Source organism: Erythrolamprus reginae, chromosome 1, assembly GCF_031021105.1.
Source record: "Erythrolamprus reginae isolate rEryReg1 chromosome 1, rEryReg1.hap1, whole genome shotgun sequence".
Lineage (NCBI taxonomy): Eukaryota > Metazoa > Chordata > Lepidosauria > Squamata > Dipsadidae > Erythrolamprus > Erythrolamprus reginae.
The window spans coordinates 95221380-95238478 of NC_091950.1; the positions used below are offsets into that span (position 1 = coordinate 95221380).

The 17099-nt window shown below is 42.0% G+C and overlaps 1 protein-coding gene across 4 annotated transcripts in view; it reads left to right on the forward strand.

Moving 5' to 3' along the window:
• AMBRA1 (autophagy and beclin 1 regulator 1) overlaps positions 1-17099 on the forward strand; it is a 160634-nt gene that overhangs the window by 124742 nt on the left and 18793 nt on the right. For all 4 annotated transcript variants that reach the window (XM_070760229.1, XM_070760215.1, XM_070760222.1 and 1 more), the window contains one exon: positions 6851-6990. In XM_070760229.1, the coding sequence (XP_070616330.1) occupies positions 6851-6990 (140 nt within the window). The remainder of the gene's footprint in view (positions 1-6850; positions 6991-17099) is intronic.

Below are 17099 nucleotides of genomic sequence, written 5' to 3' on the forward strand. Positions count from 1 at the left end.
CAACCATTAGCTATATTGGTTAGAGATTATGGAAGTTGTAGATCAACAGATCTGAAGGGTGTTTTGCAGCTTAACAAATGGCAAATTTTGAAATCAAAAGGATTATAGCTCTGAGAAAAATCAAGAAACATTTACTCCATTTATATTTCTTCAACTAATTTAAAATGTTCTCTTCATCAGAACTGGATGAGAAAGCTTTTTGAATGGCCAACATCCATCTTCTTGCAAAATATTTTATTCAGTTTCAATTTCTTACAATAAAAAAGGACAGCCAACTTAATATTCCATATTGTTGATCATTTAAATCCTATTAAAGAGGTTTTTTAGAAAAGATTTCTCAATGACAAACAATCTCATAGTATTAAACCTGTGGATAAAACACTAATTTTAACATCTTGTAGCATAGGCATGTCAAACTCAGGTTGTCACATCAGCGAACGTGACATATTGGGACTTTTATCCCCTTTGCTGAACCAGGCAGAGGTGCGGCCAGCATGTAACACATTCCTTTAGTGTCCCTATCAAGGACAGTTATGCTGGGACACAGCAAAAGCTTTGTATTTGTGGTTCACAGCTCTAATCACAAAGTTTTTGCTGTGTCTCAGCATAATCAGAATATATCCGGGACCGCCTTCTGCTGCACGAATCCCAGCGACCGGTTAGGTCCCACAGAGTTGGCCTTCTCTGGGTCCCGTTGACGAAACAATATCGTCTGGCGGGACCCAGGGGAAGAGCCTTCTCCGTGGCGGCCCGACCCTCTGGAATCAACTCCCCCCAGAGATTAGGACTGCCCCCATCCTCCTTGCCTTTTGCAAACTCCTCAAAACCCACCTGTGCCGTCAGGCATGGGGAAATTGATTCCCCTGGGCCATTTCCACTTTATGTATGGTCTGTATGAGATGTATGATTGTTTTTATGTTAAGGGTTTTTAATTGTTTTAAATATTGGATTTGTACTGTTTTCTTGTGAGCTGCTCTGACGAGTCCTCGGAGAGGGGTGGCATACAAATCTAATAAATAACAACAACAACAACAATGGATACAGTGCCCTTGCTGACCTTAATTGGGACACTAAAGTGACAGGTCAAGATAGTTGTGATAACGATAACTCAAATAAGCAGGGGATCATGGTCCGAGATGAAGAACTTGTTTTAGAATGTAGAAAGTATGAATCATGTATTACATATCAGTCACACAAGAGCAGCAAGGTATCCCAAAAGAGAAGCCACCTTCTGGTTGGTGATTTAATTGTAAGGGATGTAAATTTAGGAAAGGATACCAAGGTTTTGAAAGAGGTCAGGCGTCTGTCAGGTGCTACTGCCAGTAGAGACAAGAGATGAATTCTTAAAATAGTGAAGAATGCCAGTAAGGACTGTGATGTTGATGCTATTATACATCTTAGCACAATGATTTGCCCCCCCAAAGATGTACTTTCTGTGCAGAATTGACTTATAGAGCTTGGGGTATGAACTTAACGGTATAGGTTGTAGGCTTATCTTTTCAAAGGTTTTACCAGGATATAAAGAACAAAAAGAGAAAGGGCAATATGTAGCAGAGTTTAATGTTGAGGCTAAAGGAGTGGTGTAAAAGGCAAGGGTTTGGTTTCATTAGTCATGATGTCTGCAGCTGGTCTAATGAAAACTCTACAAAAGAGATGGTTTGCATCCATCAAAGAAAGAGACTGAGCTACTTGGTATTAAATTCACAGATTTCTTGGATGAACATTTAAACTGAACAGCAGGGACAGAGAATTAGTTGATGCACATCATTTATGTCCCCAGCAATATAAAATTAATAGTATTAACAATGCACACAACATACTGTAGATATGTGTGTGGATAGGTTTATCAGCCCTTCTGTCAAACAAAACCAAGCATTTAATAGTGAGTGCCATGCCATGTGCACTAATCAAAGAGGTGGCAAGAAAGTAGGGGCAGTCAGGCACAACACAGGTTATGTAGACAGTAAACACAGGGTCAACCAAAATGGACTTAAATGTCTATACAGTGTTCACTCGATTTTCGCGGGTTTGAACTTTGCTAGTAGCCTATACCACGTTTTTTTAAAAAAATATTAATTAAAAAATACTTCACGTTTTTTTTCAATACCACGGTTTTTGCTGCCCGATGATGTCATATGTCATCACCAAACCTTCGTCTGACATTACTGATTGGCCGAAATCTCTGCCAATCAGCGTTGTTATGGCAAAAATCTCGCCCGTCATTGCTGATGGCCCGAAATCTTGGCCAATCAGCATTGTTATCGCAAAAATCTCGCCCGTCATTGCTGATGGCCCGAAATCTTGGCCAATCAGCATTGTTATTGCAAAAATTTTGCCCGTCATTGCTGTTGGCCTGAAATCTCAGCCAATCAGCGGTGTTATCCCGGCGTGCATTAGTACTTTTACAACTATTAAAACTTAATACATGTCCAAGATGCCTCCTAAACGCCAACAACTACCCATAACTATGTTCATCACGAAAACCATTGCCTTCAGTGTCCATTGCAGAAGTGCCCGGTGAAGTGATGATTGAAGAAGATCCTTAGTTGTGTTAATAATTTTTGCAAATAAATAACAAAAATAATAATTATTGTTAATGAATAACTATGTTTATAAATATCAGAATCACTAAGTGTCTTATTCAATGGTGAGTACCAGTAATAATGGTGAGTAAATGGTTGTTAAGGGAATGGGAAATGGTAATTTAGGGGTTTAAAGTGTTAAGGGATTGCTTGTGATACTGTTCATAGCCAAAAATGGTGTATTTACTTCTGCATCTCTACTTCGCAGAAATTCGACTTTCGCGGACAGTTTCAGATCCCCCGCGAAAATTGATGGAACACTGTACACCAATGCACAGAGTATGAGGAATAAACAGGGTGAATCAGAAATTCAAGTAAATGAGGGAAGATATGATATAGTTGCCATTATGGAAACTTGGTGGGATGAGACTGACAAATGGAATATACAGCTAGAGGGATTTAAATTATTTAAAAGAAACAGACCAAATAAAAGAAGTGGTGGAGTTGCACTATACAGTGTTCCCTCAATTTCCGCGGGGGATGCGTTCTGAGACTGCCTGCGAAAGTCGAATTTCCGCGAAGTAGAGATGCGGAAGTAAATACACCATTTTTGGCTATGGACAGTATCACAAGCCATCCCTTAACACTTTAAACCCCTAAATTGCCATTTCCCATTCCCTTAACAACCATTTACTCACCATTATTACTGGTACTCACCATTGAATAAGACACTTAGTGATCCTGATATTTATAAACAAAATTACTTATTAACAATAATTATTATTTTGTTATTTATTTGCAAAAAATATTAGTTTGGCAATGATGTATGACATCATCGGGTGGGAAAAACCGTGGTATAGAAAAAAAACCAGCAAAGTATTTTTTAATCAATATTTTTTGAAAAACCGTGGAATAGGCTATTCGCGAAGTTCAAACCCGCGAAAATCGAGGGAACACTGTATATAAGAATTAACTATATCTCTACGGAATATTCTTCACCATCCCAGATCCTTGGTTTCCAGTTACATAGATCAACACTTCTCCTGCAGTGTGTGTTGTATCCCAAGATGAGATGTATAACTGAGTATTATCAGCATATTGGGATGATCTCTCGTAGCGATTTTATGTAGGTGCTAAAAGAAATTGAAGAGAGTAGGGAGCCCTGAAGTATACCAGGGGAAAGGCAAAAATCTGATTTTTTACTAGATTTCCCCCTCGCCCCGGACCAATAGATTGTTTGTTTGTCTGTTCTGTTTAATAAACTTTTCAGAACCGTAAGGAAAAGTTAAGACTATTATTTAAGTTTAAATTTAATCAGATTTGTATGCCGCCCCTCTCCGCAGACTCGGGGCGGCTCACAGCAATAGCAATACAATGTAAAACAAATCCAATATTTAAATTAATTTAAAAAACCCCACAAGTTAAAACCAATCATACACACTAGCGTACCATACATAAATTTTATAAGCCTAGGGAGAAGGAACATGTCAATTCCCCCATGCCTGACAACAGAGGTGGGTTTTAAGGAGCTTACGAAAGGCTAGGAGGGTGGGGGGCAACTCTGATATCTGGGGGAGAGTTGGTTCCAAAGGGTCGGGGCCGCCACAGAGAAGGCTCTTCCCCTGGGCCCCGCCAACCGACATTGTTTAGTTGACGGGACCCGGAGAAGGCCAACTCTGTGGGACCTAACTGGTCGCTGGGATTCGTGCGGCAGAAGGCGGTCCCGGAGATATTCTGGTCCAGTGCCATGAAGGGCTTTATAGGTCATAACCAACACTTTGAATTGTGACCGGAAACTGATCGGCAACCAGTGCAATTTGTCTCCCACAAACAATTTGTCTCCCACAGGCCAATGATATCTTAGGTGGATTAAAGACTAAAGAAAAGGTTCAAGTTAATAGCCAGTTAAGCCCCAAGGTGTGCACTTATTACCTAAAAAGATTGAATTTAGAAAACAGTATTTGAGAGTTTAGACTTCCAACAATAAATTCATAGATTTGGAAGAAAAATAAACAAAGGTGTAAGAGCAGATCCTGGGGGGAAAAGAGTGAAAGTCATTTTTAGTTTTAGAAAGTCAATAGGAAGGCATTCTGGTTTTCTTGATGGGTTAATCTCATCATAACAAGACAGGCAAAATACTGAAGGCCTCACTCACAAGAGTAATCTCTGTCCTAAAGCAGTGTTCTTGTAGGGAAAAAGTCAGCTCTACCAAGAAAACAGCTCATGTTGCAATTACTGTTGATCTGACAAGTTAAGTTGACAAGGAGAAGAAATTAGGATATCATTGGGGGATGTGACATTTGACAGAAAATTTGTTATAGAATAAGAGAGGAAATGTTATCTGTACTGTAAGTATGGATTGGTACATTTTAAATCAGCACTTTTTTCTTAACCCTACTTGGAACATTTGTATAATGGGAATTAACCAAATACACCCCATCATTGAACAGTTGTTCTCTATTTTATTCCAATAAAGCTTTTTAAAATGTACGTGTGCAATCTTTATTCTAACATCAAGAATTTTTTTAAAAAGAGAATGTACAATTTTGTTTCTATTTATCTGGTAATGATAGATATATCAGGGAAACTTAATTTTGGATTGTTTTTGTTTTTTCTGGAAAGATTAGAAATTGGAGGGTAAATTCTCTCCTCAAAACAGTGCAGTAGAGTTGAGATTTCCCCCTAATTCTGCAGGGACAGTTGGCCACCATGGTGGTAGGGACAATCCTCCTTCCTATAATTCACAATATTAAGCATCCCTGGCATGGATGATTTAGGCCATATGGAGCTATGCTCTCATAGACAATTAATTGATGTTTGTGAAGAAGTGGAGTTCTTCTGATAGATGCAGATGGATTACGATTTCCCAATGGGAATGAACAGTAAGTGCGGTATAGCAATTGCTAGATCCAAGGAATCATTTCCAGCCACATTTCTTAGCAAGAAGCATTTGCCTAAGACAAATTGTTTATTCATAAAGCAAGTTTGCATTATGATCCCCTGGTGTATTCTTTCCCCCCCTCTTACATCTCAAAGCAATGCTTATTTTTCTGAATAAACGCTACTTTGCTCTTATAAAAGACTTCTTGTTATCATAGCTCCATTAAAACTGAAGTGCATACCATAATCTCCATGGTAACAGATACAATCAGTGCATATTGGATGCTTTGTTAAACAGTCAAGAGAATAGGACAGGTATGCCGAAATCATATAGGTATTAAGGATAACACCAAAGAGTTGACAGTCTCAAATTATACTGAAGTTGTCCAAATGCAATTTACTTTTTGGGAAGATAAAATGCCCCATAACAGTTATTTATATGTTTTTTTCAAAAGTGAGCAAAGTCATTATGTATTCCACCAACATCCCTTTTATTGATGCGAAAGTTTATTGATATATCACTGTTAACTTCTCAGGCTACCGTGTTTTTTTAACCCTGAGATAAGCGCTTGGCCTTATTGCCATGCACTCAAAAGCCTGATTGGTGTTATTATCAGAGGATGCCTTTGGGAGAAACAGGGTATCGTTATCTACTATTTTTTTTAATACACACACCTATACACAAACACACCAGATCCATTTTTGATGAAGTGGGTAAAATGCTGGACCAGAAGTAAGAAGAGCTAGGTTCTAGGTATAGAGTTTAGTTGAATTACCTGGGCCAATCATCTCAGTCCTAGACTGGAAAGACCTTATCTACCAACCTGCTCTGGACTGGTAGATTACAGTTACAGTTCATAGCTTTAAAGGAAGAGATTTTCCCTTTACCATGGATTGATTGGTGTGATAATGTATGGACACATATCTGCATGCATCAAATATATCCTTAAATGATCAGAGGAGAAAGACATAATAGTCAATCTTTTAAGAAATAACTTAAACATAAATATTTAGTAAGCTTGATTCCTTCTCCCCACTCCATTCTCCCTTTTAAAATTCTGGTTTAACAACATTCTCTTATGTTTCAATTTAGATGCATACCAGTTTTGTGTTTTTCTGCAATAGAGAACCGAAGCACCTATATTTTACTAATGCATGAATCTTTGTGTCTGTGATATTTGCCGATGTTTGTAGAGGCTTAATAAAATTCTGGTGTTCAGCCCAATAGTAGATTACACAGTCCCAGGACTTGTTAATTCTTGGAGTGGTTTTGCTGAAAAAAATGCTGTCTAGTGTTTTGGTTATTTTTAATGTTGAGGATGATTAGTACTAAATTTTTCACTTCGTTTCATGTTACTTATTTTATTTGCAGGATGTTATCTTCTTCCAAACTTAGTTTTGCATGTTTGAATCATTGTTATAACTCTATTTTGTTTCCCTTGTTTTAGAGAGTGTTCAATGTCTTGTACCCAATGCCTGCTGATCAAAGGAGACACGTCAGCATAAATTCTGCTCGCTGGTTACCTGAGCCAGGTTTAGGATTAGCTTATGGCACTAATAAAGGAGATCTGGTGATTTGCCGACCAGAGTAAGTGGCATGATTTAAAACTTGAATATTATAATAAACTTTGATTTTATTAGAAAATTTTTAACCATTTGTTTATTTTCAGTAATTTATTTGGAATTAAATTTAAATATTTTTAATGTGGAAATTTGATTGGATTTTTAAAACTTAAATTATTACTACAATTAAATAGGCTTGAGGTGTTTTTGGAGATTGTGAAAAGAGAGGAAAATCTGAATAGCTTTGCAAATCTGTGTCATTGTTACAAGGAAAGGGAAGAGCCTCTTTTCAGAGATTGACCTGAATTTTAGAGGTAATTTCTTCTGAGTGTAACTGGAGTTCAGGATAGAATCAGATACCCTATAGTTCATTTTTCTTCTCTTGTGTAGCACAAAAACGAGGCACTTCATTTTCCATTGCTTTGTGATGGAAATATATATTGAATAAGAATAATTAAAATCAAAGATACAAATCTGACTCATAATACTGTGGAGCCAGTTAATTTCCTCTCTTCTCCTCTCCTGGTTTTTTAATGGGGTTTCAGTTGACATTTTCACTTGAATGTGCCATGATTCAAGTGTTCAGTTACTTCAGTTCTTTTAAGTTCTGGTAAAAATTAGACATTTTGGTAGAAATAGGAAAGTTGTAGCTTTCCATATATTGCTGAATCACAGATATATTGAAAGAGCTAAGCTCAATTAGTAAAGACATCCCTAACAACACAGTACAGCTTTTTTCACCTCTTGCAGTAGTGGCCAAAATTGTGGAAAATTTTGGGGACAATTACAGTATTTTTGAAGTTTGATAATTAATAATACAACTTTTTTTTGAGTAGTGTGATAAAAAGTAATACTTCTGTCCAGGTAACATGGATTTTAGCACAGTTTAGTATTTTCAATCTTTGTTTGAGAGATAAAATAGCATTTTCCGTAGAATTCTAGATTGTAATTCCTTCAGTCTATGCCGAGCAATCCTTGCGTTCAACTTCACATTGTGTTGTGCCTTTTCATCTTGTATACACCCAGAGTTTCTTAATTCTTCTATCACCACTTGCTGTTGTGCACTTTTTCCTACCTTTATTAGTGTGATTTTGTAGCGACTGAAACTCCTTATACCGCTTCAAAAACTTGGAACAGCCATCTTTGGTTAAATTTGCACCAATTTTTCTTCTAATTTCTTTATAACTGTAACCGCGTTCACTTAATAATATTATTTTACGTTGCCTTCTGGGTGACCAGTCAACTCTTTGCACCATTACTTTAATTTTATTATATTTTACAATCTCACGAAATGAAGGAACACAAGAAAACCCCAACCAACGTGATAGTAATCACATAACACATTGACAAATGTCCTTGTCTCAGCTTCAATACATGACATCAATACCTCAATCCTACTGTGATCCGATTGGCTCATTGCCAAAACAAGATGACACTTGATTTTCTCTCTAAACACTCATGCTCATTGGCTACAATCAGATGAAAGAAAGCTACCTTATATCAACCTAAGCAAGTTGTGCTTCCTTTTTCTGGTTATTTGGCTATAACTCTTCATAAAATACAGATAATTGAACAATCTTTGTTGCATTACATTACTGATTAAATTAGATTTTCTTTGATATATAATTTTATGGTACTACTGCAAAATAAAGTGGTTTTTATTAGCCATCAAACCAAAAAAATATACTGTGCCCAAAAGATTTCCACAATTTTGGCCACAGTTGATGTCTTATAATTTTTTATTTTAATTAATTAATTAATTAATTCAATGTTGAGGTCATCCAACTCCATAGCAGATCTAAGATACTCACAATTAATAACATTTCTAAAATTCAATATGTATTAATAAAAAAGAATGGAGCCTACGAGTAGACAGAATCAATACTTTTTAAAAATTGGTAAAGGAAAAACAGTTCCAGAAAGGAGCATATACTCTGGAGAAGTGGACAAAGAATAGAAGAGATTAGAAGAATATTATTAACACATCCTAGGCAAACATAAGACTTCGTCAGATTTAAATTTAGTTGTTCATTAGATTTTTAAAATTAATTTATTCTAAAATTATTTTATTCTAATTATTTTATTCTGGTTGGTATCTTCAAAAAGTAAGGATGCCCACTAGTGAAATCACGAACCCTTGGTTTCAAACACTTCCTTGTTGTATTTATAAATTAATTTCCATTTCACCTGAAATATGCTTTGCAATAAAAGTCTAAACTGATTTTCCAGTTGTATGTAGATGTGCACAAAATTTTCGGTTGAATAAACCCATTGGGAGGAATAGCAATTATTAATCTGAAAGTAACACATTTTTGTCCCTGCCAGATTTTCTAATATGTAATAACTTCAACAAAGAACAATCCTAATATGCAGACTTAAAGCTCTATAATTTGGTGTAATCATTAATTAATCTATTAAAATACATTATAAAGTATTTGTAGTTTCTGTGAGGCACTTTCACCTTCTGTGAGGCACTTTTAAATCAAATTTTTAGTCCTACTACATAGCTTCAGCCTTATCATGCATTTCTGGAGACTGACCCAATTTCTTTGCCAGACCGTTCAATCGGTAGAAGAGATGCCTCCCAGCAAGAGAGTCCCTAGTGCATCATTTTCCTTTTAAGAATAATAAGCCTTGGCTTAGGACTTTTTGTGACGAGAAGATAGACAGGATTGTATTGATCTCTACTCTTGGATTCGTTCTCTTCACTTAAAGTTCATAGAGATACCATCTGTGAACTAATGCCATAAACAGATTAGCCAGTTTTGTAGAAAACACAAGATTTTTTTTCTTTTTTTGGCTGTAGGAGACCTAAAGTTGGTACTATTATGGAATTTATTTATGACTATTGGAGCAATAAGCGCACCCCCATCAGCCTCAAATTATAATGTTGGCATTCAAAACAGCATCACCTTTGCTAAGATTAAAGATTTTATTGAGATCTTTACAACCTACTTTTCCGAAAATGGAGTCAGGAATATGCATACATTATTTTTAAAAGTGTTGCTTTTACATTTTTTGCAATTTAGTATGTTTTTATCAAATTAAGGAGAATTTTGTTTAACGATTGTACCTTCTGGTTTGCTAACTGTATGACTTACCGGTACTCATTGGACTAGAACAGTGGTCCCCAACGTTTTTTCCACCAGGGACCAGTTTCAGCAAGACAATTTTTCTATGGCCCAGTGGGGGCGGAAAGGGGCGTGGTTGGGGGCGGGATTAAGCATGGGGGTGCTGGTCCTCCCCGCCCCTCTTTCCCGCCATCGTCCTGTGGCCGGCAGAACCTGCCTCCCAAGCCCTCTTGTCCAGCGGGAGCTAAGCGCTGGAGAGAGGGGGTCAGGCTGGCCCTCCTGCCTCCTCCCAGCCAAAAACGCAAAAGCGCCCCGCGGCAGAAGCCAAAAGAGGCTTGAGCCTCTCGGTCCTTCCCGCCCCTCTGTCCCATCCATCGTCCTGTGGCCGGCAGAACCTGCCTCCTGAGGCCTCTTGCCCGGCGGGAGGCGAAGCGCTGGAGGGAGGGGATGGCGGCATGAGGGCCGGCAGCTGCTGACTCCACGGACCGGTGCAACATGCCCCGCGGCCCGGTACTGGTCCGCGGCCCGGTGGTTGGGGACCCCTGGACTAGAAGACCTCCAAGGTTCCTTCCAACTATTCTATTCTATTCTATTATTATTATTATTATTATTATTATTATTATTATTATTATTATTATTATTATTATTTATTAGATTTGTATGCCGCCCCTCTCCGCAGACTATTCTATTCTATTCAATATGTCTTAGAGGAAAGTACAGTGATCCCCCGATCATTGCGAGGGTTCCGTTCCAGGACCCCCCGCAACGAGCGGGTTTTCGCGAAGTAGCGCTGCAGAAGTAAAAACACCATCTGCGCATGCGCAGATGGTGTTTTTACTTCCGCAGCGCTAGCGAGGAGCCGAAGATTGGGGGCAGCGTGGCTGTTTTAAAATGGCGTCGCCGGCATGGGGGGCTTGCCAGCACCCCCCGGACCCCCAACCCGGGTTTGGGGGGCTGCTAGGAAGCCCCCCATGCCGGCGGTGACGTTTTAAAACAGCCACGCGGCTTCCCAACTGAGTTCCGAAGACAAACGTCAAAGGCGAACTTCCGCGTTTGTCTTCGGGACTCATTGGGAAGCCGCGCGGCTGTTTTAAAACATCGCTGCCGGCATGGGGGGCTTCCTAGCAGCCCCCCAAACCCGGGTTGGGGGTCCGGGGGGTGCTGGCAAGCCCCCCATGCCGGCGGCGACGTTTTAAAACAGCCGCGCCGCCCCCAATCTTCGGCTCCTCGCTAGCGGGCAGGCAGGCGGCGGACAAGCCGTTCGCTCGCGCTCGCTGTCGCCGCTTTCCAGCTGAGTCCTGAAGCGAATTCGCTTCAGGACTCAGCTGGGAAGTGGCGAGAATGAACGGCGTGGGCAGGCGATGCGCGAGCGGGCGTCGGACAAGCCGTTCGCTCGCTCTCGCCGCTTTCCAGCTGAGTCCTGAAGCGAATTCGCTTCAGGACTCAGCTGGGAAGCGGCGAGAATGAACGGCGTGGGCGGGCGAAGGGCAGGCGGCAGCGAGGAGTTTGCGTGGGCGGTGGGGAAACTCCTTGCTGATGCCCGCCGCTCGCCCTCCCGCCAGCAAGAGGGGGAAGACCTAGGGAAGCCGCCCAGCAGCTGATCTGCCCGGCGCCATCTACGCATGCGTGCCCATAGAAAAAAGGGCACGCATGCGCAGATGGTGTTTTTACTTCCGGGTTGCAAAATCGCAAATTAGCCCGTTCGCAATGATCGGGAACGCAATAACCGGGGGATCACTGTAAATACTGCATTTTTGGAGTATAAGACGCACCGGAGTATAAGACTCACCTAGATTTTAGAGGTGGAAAACAAGGAAAAAAGTATTATGAACCAAATGGTGTAGTAATATATTATTTAATAAAATACTTTTTACAAACATGTACACTTTTTACAAACTTCAAACTTGACAGCTTTAAGACTTGTGGACTTCAACTCACAGAATTCCTCCTCCAGTCATGCTAGCTCAGGAATGGGAGTTGAAGTTCACAAGTCTTAAACTCGTGAAGTTTGAAGACCCTTGTACCCCTAACCCTTACCCTAGGGGTCTTCAAACTTGACAGCTTTAAGACTAGTTGACTTCAACTCCCAGAATCCCTCCTCCAGTCACGCTAGATGGGTAATTAGAAGGCAAAAATTGGGGGGAGGGCAAAGGGTCTGGGAAGCCTGCAGGGAGCTCTTGGGTGCTGGCGACAATACCCCCATTTCTGCAAAAACGGGGGCATTTTTGCCAGCACCCAGGAGCTCTCTGCAGGCTTCCCAGACTCTCTGTCCACCCCATTTTTATGAAAAAAACGCAATGTATTTTCGCAAAAATGGGACACGGGGACCGGGCCTCAGGACAGCATAAATGGCTGTATTCGGTGCATAAGATGTACTGACATATCCACCCTTTTTAGGGGGGGAAGGGTACGTCTTACACTCCAAAAAATATGGTAAGTATTTAATATACATTAGTGAGAATATGAGAATACGAGGTAGGCCTCGACTTATGACCACAATTAACCCCAGAATTTATGTTGCTAAGTGAGACATTTGTTAAGTGAATTTTATCCCATCTAATGACTTTTCTTGCTACATTTGTTGAATGAATGAGTGCAGTTGTTAAATTAGTCACACACTTGTTAAATGAATCTGGCTTCCCCTTTGACTTTGCTTGTCAGATGGCTGTAAAAGATAATCACATGACCCTGGGATGCTGCAACCATCATAAATATTAATCAATTATCAAATATGTGAATGTAAATAATGTGACCATGGGGGGAGAGCTGCAGTGGTCATACTTTTTTCAGTGCTGTTATAAATTTAAATAGTCACTAACTGAACTCTTGGAAGTTAGGACTACCTATACAAAATTAAAAATATGATTCCATTGTAATAATGAATCAAATATACTGTGTTTGCCATAACCATATGGAGATCAGAGTCTGGCTGAAGTGAAACTGGGAAGATTTTGATTGTTCTGGATTTTAACTGGAAGGATCTTAGAAATCAAGTAGACCATGCTTATTTTATTTTATTATTTATAAACTAATATGCCGCCCATCTCACCAAAGGTGAATCTAGATGGGTTACACTCATTTAAAGTATTATTAGCTGCCACCTTTAAAGCCCTGACCCTTTTCTGCTCTTCTCATATTCAAACAATTCTGCCCAGAAGATGTGTATTTGGGTCCAAAGATGGACCAACCAGAACTAGCACTTTGGATTAGAAAGGATCTTTTCCAAACTTTGAAAATATGTCCTTCTACCATATTATGACAATAAAAAAGATTGAGGAAAAGATTGAGGAAATAAAAGAAAGCATGGTTGATTTTTTGTACAACTGTAAACTCTGAATTGGATATATTTTAAAATGTTAAATTACATTGGTATATTATGTAAATTAGAAATGAATTTACTATTTTTTTTGGAGAAAACTTTCATTCCACTCACTTTTAAGTCAAGTGTTAACCACACTTGAAATTCAACACAAAAGAATTTTATGAGCAAACCTATTAATGCATTTTACATTCCTACAATAACATATTACCCTTAAATGTTTCAATAGAGATAATTTTCCTCCCAAATGTTTGTGTGGGTTTTGAATAAATGGGGAGGCTCCTCCTCCTCCATTTCATCCTTCCAACTTTTTACATCTCTAGCCTACAGCAATTAATACTGTCTTAAAAATAATCTTTAACATGATTTAATTTTCTAATCTGAGCCTTTTTATTCAAGCTGTTACACTTTGCACAGAATGCCTATTTTGCAGTAGAAGCAATATTTTGTTCTTAAGGTAGTTATAAAATGTCACAGGTCATACATGCTTGTGCAAACCTATCGTTCTCATCTTCCTTAACAGCATGCATTCAGCTATAGTTTTTATTTGTTTTAGGAATTTTTATGCAGTGAGTCACTACTGTGTCAATAATCTCAACCATATGATATCATCACTAAAAAATAATAATTAAAGTTTGTTGCAAAATCAAAACCAGAAGCACACACAGATGACTGATTCAGATGGATTCATTAACTTCTTTATAAACATAGTAACAGATGAATTTACAATAACATAAGCAAAGTTCTTCTTCAAGTACAGTGATGCCTCATCATACGAACCCCCCGTGATACGAACATTTCAAGATATGAACCTGGGGTTTGGAAATTTTTTGCCTCTTTTTATGAACTTTTTTCAACTTACGAACCTGAGCCCGGGTCCGTGGGCTCTCTTACTGCGCTTGCGCTCTCTGACTGCTGAAGGGATTCCCCTGCCTTATGACTGTCATGGCCGGGATTTCCCTTTTTGATTACAACCCCTGGTGGGATGGGAGGGGGAGAGCTGCGCCTGAATCTGGAGCCCGCCCATGAGCCGCCCTGCTCGGAGGAGAAGCCGCAGCTGCCACTGCCACTGCAGCCACCCCGAAGCGGCTGCGAGAGTGCTTTCTCCGGATTGTTGCTGGCCGAAGCGCCTGGGGTTTTTCCTTTGCTTTCCAGAGGCTGGGCGAGATCCCCTCTCCTCCTCGTCCTCCTCCAGGGACAGACGTGCGCTCTCCTTTGTGTCCACGGCCAGAGAAGCGGCGGCCAGTTGAAGTAGCAGCTGCTTCTCCTCCCTCTAATCCTGAGCAGCCCTGTTCAGGACGGACTGCTCAGGATTAGAGGGAGGAGAAGCAGCTGCTACTTCAACTGGCCGCCGCTTCTCTGGCCGTGGACACAAAGGAGAGCGCACGTCTGTCCCTGGAGGAGGACGAGGAGGAGAGGGGATCTCACCCAGCCTCTGGAAAGCAAAGGAAAAACAGCTCTGACTCCTCTTTATTCTGAATATAAGAATTCTGGATTCTCCATTGCATCTGGAAGGAGAGTCCAACATGGGTAATACTCCAATCCTATTGATAGAGATTGAGTTAAAAATTTACATATTATTTGAGCACCGCCCCCTCTGCTCTCCCCATGAGCCAGTTTTAAAAACTCAGTCTCAGAGTAGAGACATACTGAGTTGTAGCTTAAGAGTTTAAGTACCTTAAATTAGTAAAATAGCAAATAAAATAATTGTAAAATGTTGTTACCGTTTTAATCCTCTTCTTTGTGTTTCAGATGCAGAAGACTGAAGAGGATCAGACGGTCAGGGGTCTCTGTCCTCAGCAGACAACACCCCCAACGAACCTTCTCAGGGGTTGTTTGCCTTCCCCCAGTGGGAGCACCCCGTAGAGAAGCACCCAGCCTGGGGGTCCCTGGTCTCCGAGACCATACCGGGGCTATCAGCCAAAGGTGGGGGGGTCCGCCCCCCCCACTGGGAGGCTTGAGAACGGCGCGCACGAAGCGGACGAAGCCGAGCGCCTCACAGCTGACTGGGAAGTCAGCGGAGCAGCCGCTAGAGCCGCCGCGGAGGCCGCAGCTGCCGAAACCGCCAAGCGCCCTAAAAGGACCCACAGCGGGTACCGGCCACCCCCCGGAGGACAGGACGGGGCAGGGAGACCCTCCCCGGTCAACGGAGGGGGCCCGACAGCGGCCCGAGGAGCCGCGGAAGCTGGGCGCCGCCATTTTAAAGGCGGCTGGAGCGGCAAGGCGTCTTTGGGCGCGAAAGTGCTTTTTTAAGGCGGCAAACAAGCGCGAACGGGCGGATCAGCCCTAGTGCGCAGGCGCAGGCCCAGGGAGGCTAAAGGCGCCATTTTCTGGGTGATTCTGACGAGGATAGCGAGATCCAAGCTACCGGTGGTCAGAAAGCCATAAGCCTGGGCTAATATTGAGAAGGAGGTTCACATCTCATTCACAAGCCGTGAGTACTATGGAGGAGCATCAAGGGAAGGAGGTCCCCAGCTCTCCTGCCTCATCTAAGGACAAGGCAAAGGGGAAGGCCAAAGAGAAGGCAAAATCACACTCTTCTGCCTCTTCCTCCTCCGTTAAAGAGGCTGAAAAACGTATTAAAGCATTGGAAAAGAAGCTGGAAGCAGCATTACAGGCATCCCCAGTGGGTCTCCCTCTGACTCAGAGGCAGCCTGCAGACCCTATGTCACCCCCATCTACCTTTGGGCCTACAGGGGTTACGCCAGAAGGGGACTGGTCACTGGATAGGCAGTTTCTGCCCCTGCCCCAGGTCATGCCTTCGCCCAGCACATCTTGGGCCAGACCAGACCAGGCTCAGCAACACAGACAACAAGAGGCCTCCAGGGGCCAACAGCCACCTTTACGCCCACAGCGGCGGGCTTGCGCTCCCAGCCCGGGGCGTGGCAGAATTTGCCCCCAGACCTGCAGGACTTTATCGCAAATGCGTACTCGCAGGGCATGGCTCCAGGGGTGCAACAGTATGGTGGGCCTCCTCAACAAGCGACAGGTTCATGGTCAGCACCGCCCCCCTCGGGTTTTGGTTCCTTATTGGAAGAGCAGGAACAATTTGAGGACAGTGAACCGGAATATGGCTTTTCCGAGGATGAGACTACACCCGAACAAGCCCCTTCGGTTGGCCTGTTCAAACCAGCGCTCTTCAGAACCTTACTGTCTAAGGCCAAGCAAGTAATGAATCTGCCTGGCTCAGAGAAGGCTCCAGAAACCGCTGAGTCGGGTCAGACTTCGGCCTCACTCCTAGATGGGCCTCAACCTGAGTCTGACCATTTTCCTGCATCAGGCATTTTCGTAAAAGGGATAAAAAGACCTTGGCAGCAGCCAGCCGTCCAACCTCGAGAGGAAATTTTATACCTTCGACGAGGAGGTGGAAAAGCTGCTCGAATTTCCCCCAATTGACCAGCCGGTCGTTACGCTTGTCTCCAGCGCATTGGTTCCCTCGGAGACCGGGGAATGCTTAAGACCAGAGGAGAGAAAAGCGGAGACATTGCTGCGTAAAGCACACCAGATGTCTGGCTGGGGACTCTGGGCAGCGTCGGCAGCGTCGTTCATCAACCGCGCATCGCTCATGTGGATCAAGGAAATGCAATCCCGCCTAGGGCCCGAGGACGGGCGTCTCCGCCAGGACTTGAGTAAGCTATTGGCGGCGACGGAATTTTCGGCGGACGCCACTCTTCACGCAGCCAAATTCTCCGCCAGAAGCATGGCAACCACATTGTCATCACGCCGCCTGCTGTGGCTACGGAA